The sequence below is a fragment of the Medicago truncatula genome, chromosome 2 (genome assembly GCF_003473485.1).
Source record: "Medicago truncatula cultivar Jemalong A17 chromosome 2, MtrunA17r5.0-ANR, whole genome shotgun sequence".
In the NCBI taxonomy this organism is placed as follows: domain Eukaryota; kingdom Viridiplantae; phylum Streptophyta; class Magnoliopsida; order Fabales; family Fabaceae; genus Medicago; species Medicago truncatula.
In genome coordinates this window covers 51,581,280-51,590,047 of record NC_053043.1, presented here as the reverse complement: position 1 = coordinate 51,590,047, position 8,768 = coordinate 51,581,280, and the positions used below count along the sequence as shown (strand labels likewise).

At 36.2% G+C, this 8,768-nt stretch overlaps 1 protein-coding gene and 1 long non-coding RNA gene across 3 annotated transcripts; one reads left to right on the top strand and one right to left on the bottom strand.

The window, feature by feature from the left end:
* LOC25487986 (calcium-binding protein CBP) lies at positions 1-3,179 on the top strand. Its single transcript, XM_024775934.2, has 5 exons — positions 1-82; positions 1,722-1,768; positions 1,903-2,078; positions 2,458-2,476; positions 2,932-3,179. Exons 1-5 carry the CDS (start codon positions 1-3, stop codon positions 3,064-3,066), a joined length of 459 nt encoding a protein of 152 aa, XP_024631702.2. The 3' UTR covers positions 3,067-3,179.
* A 172-nt stretch (positions 3,180-3,351) lies between these two features.
* Positions 3,352-8,663, bottom strand: LOC120578281 (uncharacterized). 2 transcript variants are annotated; one of them, XR_005644236.1, is made up of 3 exons: positions 8,448-8,663; positions 8,002-8,083; positions 3,352-3,670 (listed from the first exon to the last, which is right to left on the bottom strand). It is a non-coding gene; the product is annotated as an uncharacterized lncRNA (long non-coding RNA). The 2 variants fall into 2 exon arrangements; XR_005644237.1 differs by having other exon boundaries at positions 8,002-8,073.
* Between the last annotated feature and the right edge of the window lie 105 nt (positions 8,664-8,768).

The window sequence follows — 8,768 nt, the reverse complement described above, 5'->3', positions numbered from 1 at the left end:
ATGGGGCTCTTGATACCACTGTTAGCTTTTGCAAAGGCAGCAGAAGCAATAAGCTCAAGACAGAAAATTAAGGTTAAAAATGGTGGAGAAGAAAGAAGAAAAAACCAAAAAGTTAAAGAAGACAACAATGTTTTGTGAACAAAGTACTAAAAGCTAAGATACTTTGATACATTAAACTTAAGCATACAATACAAATATATAGAGCCAAGCCATAAGCTTGCTTGTAAGACTAAACATAAAATCTGCACTAAATCTACTCTAAACACTAGTCATCATTACCTAAGAACCATAGATATCATTACCTAGGACTCTTACTTACCAAATAAGCAACAATCTAACTATGACACTTAAACTTACACAAGCAACACATTAATTATGACAGAAAATAACAACACAATTAATTATTAAATCAGAAAAATATCAATCTCCAACACCGACTACACCTGCGTTTTCCGGAAAATTGAGTTGAGACTCCAACACCTAAGTTTCAGGTACAACGAACAAGGCATATCGCCAGCTGCTCTATTTTAGGGTTTTAGCAAATAGTTTTATAGATATAAAGCAAAGGTCAGGGCTTTATTAAAATGGAAATACCCTTGACGACTTTGTGAATTATAGCCTAGACCACCTTTCTTTCTTTTTGTGTGAAATAATAGACCAGGAGTTAAAACAAAAAAGTTTGATTACAAACAGAATTAGAAATAGAATATACTCCCTTTAAAATGAAATATAAGTAGAATAATTTTAAAAAGTTAAATGTATTTGATCCAAATTTTATATCTAATACACTTCACTTTTCAACAAGCTTTTATTCTCAGGGAACATGTTAGCATGATGGATAATACTTTTTTTTTGGCTTTGTAGACGAAGTTACAAGCAGCAAACTCACACATTGTGAGATTTAGGATTTGAATTCTGTTAAGGTGTCCAACCTAAAAATATCAGCATTGTCAGTTGAGTTGGCCTTATGGACACCATAGTGGGTAATTCAGAAAATACAACTTTTTCATGCACGTGAAGAAAAGAAAAAGTGGAAAGGGCCCACAATATAAATCTCTCGCTTCAAACTCTCCTGCACCAAACAAGAGAAGTTTAACACTTCTCGACTATCTCTATTGCACCATCTTCTCTCTCTCTCTCAGGTAACTCTCTTCAAACAAACGCAATGTAAGACAGAAAACCAGAAAAATTATGCAGAAATTGAATGCGAAAGGAAGAAGTAGGATTTACATGCTAACTGATCGCAATTGAGTGAATATTGACTTACGTGTGTAGGTTGGACTTCTGACTCCCATTCAATACACTTATTTGTCTTTTCTCAGAGTTTATTTAATTTAATTTATTTTAAAATAAAACGCGACAAAATGACTGATTGCAGTTTCAATTCATGCTGGATGCTGCTACCTGGGTTCAAACAATTTGATCAGTGAAAAGAAAGTGACAAAATCTTAACTCCAATATTAAAATTGATTTAAAAATTTGAAACACTGTGACACGCATTCAGTAAACTGCTCATTATATATATTTATTGGTTGAGATGTGGTATGTGAAAATGTTTATGCAGTAATTGCAAGGCTACTGATGTCATATCTGCTATAGATTACAATTTGTATATCTATTATTCTGCTTACCATAATCTAATGTTGTCTTCAATTATTGGTTGTCACCTATAGTTTTTCTGCCATTCTCACAGTTTGAGTTTTGAACTTCGTGTACTGCAGGACCCAAGGAATTCACTTCTCTGTTTTACAGTCTTCAGAGTTGGAGGGTAATTTAACTGCTGTACAAAATCAAATTCTTTCAAAATTTTGTTTATGAAATACTTAGCCAAACACACACTTAGACTAATTCTTCTATCCTTATGGAACCATGTTCTTCTAACTAACTGGTTGTTGTTTGCAGGGAATATTTGAGACATTTGATAAGGACAGGAGTGGCAGAATCAATTCAATTGAGTTGCGAGATGCGCTGTTAAGTTTGGGTTATGCTGTTTCTCCTATGGTATTGGACTTGCTCGTCTCCAAGTTTGACAAGACTGGTGGCAAAAGCAAGGCTATTGAATATGACAATTTCATTGAGTATGGCTTTCTTTTATTGGATGCAAAATTGTTTATATAATTAAAAACGATTTTGTGTTGGTGTCTTCTTTTTCAAAACTACAATATGTTATTTTAACTATAAAGCCTTCGACACTCTATTTTCAGTAAAAACAGAAAATTGGAAAGCAATTGTCATGTTTTTAATTCTCCAATCTACCAACAAAAGATTTGTTAATTTTTGTCGATTATTGTTTCCATTTCATGTCAAATTTCTTCATCTAAAATGGCAGAAACCTTTAGTGAAGTTGAAATTTTCTCTGTATATCAGAACTATGATTGATTGTGTATCCTTATCTGTTTTGATATCAATTCTAATGATAAATTGGTTCTCTTCCTTTGTTTACTATTAATATTGCAGGTGTTGTCTTACTGTGAAGGTGAGCTATCGAAATACATTGTTCTGTTATTTCTCCACACACACACACACTTTTAAATGATTGCTGCTACCTTTTACACACAAACTTTTAAATGTTTGCTGCTACCTTTTTGTTAGAACTTTTGTGTTGAAATTTAAAATATTGTTGTGAAGAGGAGAACAATGATGATTTTTGATATGTTATATATGGATACGTTTTATTAGCAAATGGACATGTCCGAATGATGTTGTTTCTTGGAACTCAACTCTACGAGAATACTACAAAACTACATGTCCTTTTTGTGAAGTTTCTTGTGCTATTTAGTTGATACATGAATGAAACATAATCAACCTGGTTTTGTTTTCCTAGTATATGAACCTTAAATTTTGCTCTAACTCAGGGAGCTAGAAATCAAGCTTATAATATGTTCCTCATTGGATGATAAAATACCTCACTATTGACTGTGTGTATTGCAGGGACTAACAGACAAATTCAAGGAGAAGGATACTGGGTATACTGGCTTTGCAACATTCTCCTATGAATATCAGTTGTCCATGTTAATTGCCTGGGTCTGTAATTTGGTTTGGAGTTGGATGTGTGTGGTTGACTGAATTGCTTTGGACAATTTATAATATGCTTTTGTTTCCTGTTGTTTAGTTACAATTGAACTATGGTTGATGTCATTTTACTTGAGTGATGATCAGGTGTTCTGTACAACACTCATGGATGGAAATTTTTATTTTGTATTCAAGTGTGTTAAATGATTCAATTGCTTTGATATCTAATCGTTACAACCATACTACTGTCACGACCCAAAACACTAATCGTGACCGGCGCACGAACTAGAACATTCTAGCCCGGCAAGCCTATTGATTCAACTTGACAAACTAAAAAATAAAAACAATTACAATTCGGTTTTCACTTCAATAAAAATATTTACTGAAACTTCAACAGAGTTTCCCCTGTAAATTCAACATTTCCAAGATATCAATCCTATTTTATAAACCTGTTTCATCATCCAGTATCTCAAATAACATTTTTCTCATACTTGTGCAACTCAGAATAGCACATCCTAGACTACCAAATAGCTGCAGATACATCAATGGACACTGAAATATAAATATACAAAGAGAAGCCAACCAAGAGGGCCTACCAAAAGTGACACTGTGAAAACTTTGAATCTGCTAGCAGCTTTCTACTTAGCTGCTTAGGAATCTGAAAAAAATAGAAAATAAAAGAGTAAGTCACGAGGACTTAGTGAGAGACAACAACCACTACCAACTAGAAGGGAAACACACAAGGGAACGATTATTTACTTTTCTCAAATCTAATTTTTAACTTACAAGGCTAGTAACTGTATAAAAATATAATAAATTCACAATCAAGTGTACCATGAAAATTCATAAAACTTTGTAATTTTATCAAACCAAATAAGACTATATCAAAATTTCAATGTCGTCAAGAGGTGAAACCAAATCCACAACTTTAAAGAAAATATATAAATCTGTGAGAGTTAACTTAAAATCAGGTTTCTGCAGAATCGTGGCACGACGGCTGGGCTTCGCGGCACGATGGAGGTTTTAGTTTTTTGGGCAAGGTACTGGAAAAATCGTGGCACGATGGGGTCGCATCGTGGCACGATGGTGCGCTGGCGGATAAAAATAAAACGTATTTTTGGGAGCAGATTTGTTACAGTTTTGTTACAGATTTGTTACAGATTTTAGGCAGATTTGTTATAGATTTTTAAGCAGAACTTTTACTATAAATATAGACCTTGTATCAAAGCAAACTTGGAGAGTAGAGATTGAGATAGAGAGAAACACTATTAGGATTGGAGTCTCTTGGTTACGGGAAGAGATTGGGACTTTGGGTAGAATTAGGCGGGAGACTTATTTTTGTAACCCATTGATTTCTCTTTGTAATGGTACTCATCATATAGTGGATTGGAGGGCTGCTCTCTCCCCCAGACTAGGTCAGATTGGACCGAACTGGGTCAACAAATATCTTTGTGTTCTTCTTCTTCTTTGTGTTCTTCTCGCCGTTGTTTTCTACTTTTTGGCTTGTATTTAATTGTTCCATACGCTTTGTTTTGGTTGCTTAATTATCCCTTGCTCCACACATCAAGTTGTTATTGGTGTGATTTTTCATCGAATTCACAACAATTGGCGCCCACCGTGGGGCAAGGGTCGAAGGATAATTAAGTACCATGGGTTCAAAGTGGGATATCGAGAAGTTTACCGGAGATAACGATTTCGGGTTATGGAAGGTAAAGATGGAAGCGGTGTTAATACAGCAAAAGTGTGAGAAAGCTTTGAAGGGTGAAGGTTCGTTACCGGTCACCATGTCACAAGCGGAGAAGACCGAGATGGTGGACAAGGCCAGGAGTGCCATTGTCTTGTGCCTCGGGGATAAAGTTTTGAGAGAAGTAGCAAAGGAAGCAACCGCGGCATCGATGTGGGCAAAGTTGGAATCTTTGTATATGACAAAGTCTTTGGCTCATCGGCAATTCCTAAAGCAACAACTCTACTCATTCAGGATGGTAGAGTCAAAGGCCATCATGGAGCAACTTACGGAGTTCAACAAAATCCTAGATGACTTGGAGAATATTGAGGTGCAACTTGAGGATGAGGATAAAGCTATACTCTTGTTGTGTGCTCTACCGAAATCTTTTGAATCGTTCAAAGATACCATGCTCTATGGCAAGGAAGGCACGGTTACCTTGGAAGAAGTTCAAACGGCTTTGAGAACCAAGGAGTTGACCAAGTCCAAGGACTTGACTCATGAATACGGTGATGGCCTAAGTGTCACAAGAGGGAATGGTGGAGGTAGAGGTAACCGGAGAAAGAGTGGAAACAAGTCAAGGTTTGAATGCTTTAACTGTCACAAGATGGGTCACTTCAAGAAGGATTGTCCGGAGGATGGTAGCTCCGCACAAATTGTCTCTGAGGGTTATGAGGATGCGGGTGCTCTGATGGTGTGGTGTTGTTTGGAGGAAGAAGAAGGTGATGTGTCTCACCTTGGGATTGATGCCTAGTGGAGCGGTGGTCGTCTGGAGAGACGTTAAACACTCAACATCAGCCTGGAGAGGCGGTGGTAAGAATACTCATGATCTACCTGTTGAGGTGGAGTTTCAAGATTGAAGACATAGTGGGATGTACGCATTTGCTAGTTGAGGTAGAGTACGCTCAGCGTGAGGTGGAGTTGAACACACCGGTAATGGTACGACTATGAAGGACCTTGGGTGCTATGCTCTATGGTGAGCAAGGGATTTCTTCATGAAGTTGGAGAATGTGCAGCACGGCTTGCGAGATTACTCTAAAAGAATGCCAAGGGTGATTGGATGCAAGGTGATCTTCAAAGAAGCAGGAGATGTTCTGCGTTGAAGACGGTATGGTGAATGCTTGTGGGACTACCTAAAACTCCTAGTGTAGTTGGACTGCAAGGACCTTCGAGAAGGCGGAAGATATTCCGATGGCTGAAGCGGTTGAGGTGTATACTTGTGGATTACTCTAAAAGCCAAGGGTGATTGGGTACAAGTAGATCTTCAAGGAAAGCGGAAGATATCTCGTATTGAAGAGGTTATGGTATAAGTCTTGTAGAACTACCTGAAATTCCTAGCGTAGTTGGACTACAAGCATCTTCGAGAAGGCGGAAGACATTCCGATGGCTGAAGAGGTTGAGGGTGTAAACTTGTGGAGCTACTTGGAGTAGTGGGAAGCAAGGGTTTGAGCAGCAAGGAGGTTGATGATCGGCATCATCACTGATTTGAAGTCAAGGTGGAGAATTGTGAGAGTTAACTTAAAATCAGGTTTCTGCAGAATCGTGGCACGACGGCTGGGCTTCGCGGCACGATGGAGGTTTTAGTTTTTTGGGCAAGGCACTGGAAAAATCGTGGCACGATGGGGTCGCATCGTGGCACGATGGTGCGCTGGCGGATAAAAATAAAACGTATTTTTGGGAGCAGATTTGTTACAGTTTTGTTACAGATTTGTTACAGATTTTAGGCAGATTTGTTATAGATTTTTAAGCAGAACTTTTACTATAAATATAGACCTTGTATCAAAGCAAACTTGGAGAGTAGAGATTGAGATAGAGAGAAACACTATTAGGATTGGAGTCTCTTGGTTACGGGAAGAGATTAGGACTTTGGGTAGAATTAGGCGGGAGACTTATTCTTGTAACCCATTGATTTCTCTTTGTAACGGTACTCATCATATAGTGCATTGGAGGGCTGCTCTCTCCCCCAGACTAGGTCAGATTGGACCGAACTGGGTCAACAAATATCTTTGTGTTCTTCTTCTTCTTTGTGTTCTTCTCGCCGTTGTTTTCTACTTTTTGGCTTGTATTTAATTGTTTCACACGCTTTGTTTTGGTTGCTTAATTATCCCTTGTTCCACACATCAAGTTGTTATTGGTGTGATTTTTCATCGAATTCACAACAAAATCGATTATAATGAAAAGGAATCGAGATAATCAAATCCAAATAGAATATAAAAATCGGGCTTAATGAAATGGAATCAAAATAATCACTTCAAAGAAAATATAAAATCATATTCAATTTCATAATACCAAATTAATCAACTTTAAATAAAGTATAGAAATCTAACTTTGGTGAAAATAATCAAATGGGTGAATCGAGAACTAGCTCCATCTCGTTGATAGCCCTCTCCTCCTAATGGTGGCCTTTCCATGGGGCGGCTCCATCTAACGGATAGCTCTTTTCTCTCGACTCAAAACAAAGTGTAAAACATTTTCAATTAGGGAGTTTACCTCTCATTGATAGCCCTCTCCTCCTAATGGCGGCCTTTCCATAGGGGCGGCTCCATCTAACGGGGTAATTCTACCTAATTGAAATCACATACTAGGTGCACCTAGGTCGTCGTCTTTATAACCGTAATTTCAAAATACTTCGCTAAAACCATGTTTCAAAACATCTCAAGATTATGTCGAAATACATAAGATCCAAACCGAGTTGAAAACATTATACTTTACAAATCACAAGAAAAAAATCCAAATCCAAATGGACCGCATGTCAATATTGAAAATTCCCACAAACATATATCTCAAAACCGCATTTCACCATATCTCAAAACTCATGTAAAAATATGCACCATCAAAACTCAATTGAAAATCTACTAGTTATAATCATAAATAAATCCAAATTCAAATCCAAATCAAGTACATATTAATATCAAAATCTTCGAAAAACACCAATTTCAAACCCATGCTTAGAACATCTCAAAACTAGTTTCACGAACATATCAATAATAGAAATTATTACAGCAATGTATTTTCTGGAACATAACAAACTAGTGCACAAAAATATGTACAAATCAAATCTCCATTTCAAATCCAATAACTGACAAATCATAAGTAGCTTAATTTCCGTATAAATTAATATCGATGACTTTGAAAATATATAATGATGACAGAAAAATGTTCAAAGGTTGTGCTTCCCCGTTTTAATAAATACTTTTATATAGAAATAAGAAAATATCAACAATAGCAATAATCAAAATAAATGATAATGATCGTCATCAATTCACAGTTACGACGAATCGACTAAGCGTGCTCTCCAACCATCCCGAGAGAAGCATGTGAAGCGTCCGACATCGTATCTGAGCATTACTAATGTTTTCACATATATTAGAAACTCATTCCAGAACTTTAGTAGCACTAGATGACCATGAAATGCAAGTTGAATATGTATTATCGCAGTATTGATAACATATAGGCTTCCAGAACTTATTAATTATATTCCCAACTTTTGTTTTAGACAGAATATGACACAAATTTTTATTCTACAAGGAACGAATAGCAGAAGCAATATGCCTACATTGCTTAAATTATATATATAACAATTCAAAGTAAATGAAGGTCCATATCATATTTATATGTTGAAATCTTATATACTTTACTCTCAAAAATTAATTTCTAACTCACTAATCATGTCTAAATATGCACTAATTGAAATGCAAGTTGATAAATATACCTTAAAGAGTCTCAATGAGCAACCTTCACAAAATGGGTATCTTTCTTCTCAAAACCCTAACCCCAATCTCCAAAATCAATCCCAAATTAACTTGTAATATGAAATTGTTTTGCTTTGGTGAATAATTTTTCTCTTATGGGTGTTTGATTAGTGTGTGGAATTGGTTGATTATGGAAAGGGAAGAAGCAAGATGGAAAGAGGAAAAGAAAGAAATGAGGGAAGTGTTATGTTTTTTTTTTTATTATTATTATTATTATTATTTTAATATATGAGTTTTAATGAAACGGTGCGTTTCAACTACTTTTACATATCAATTTTGGT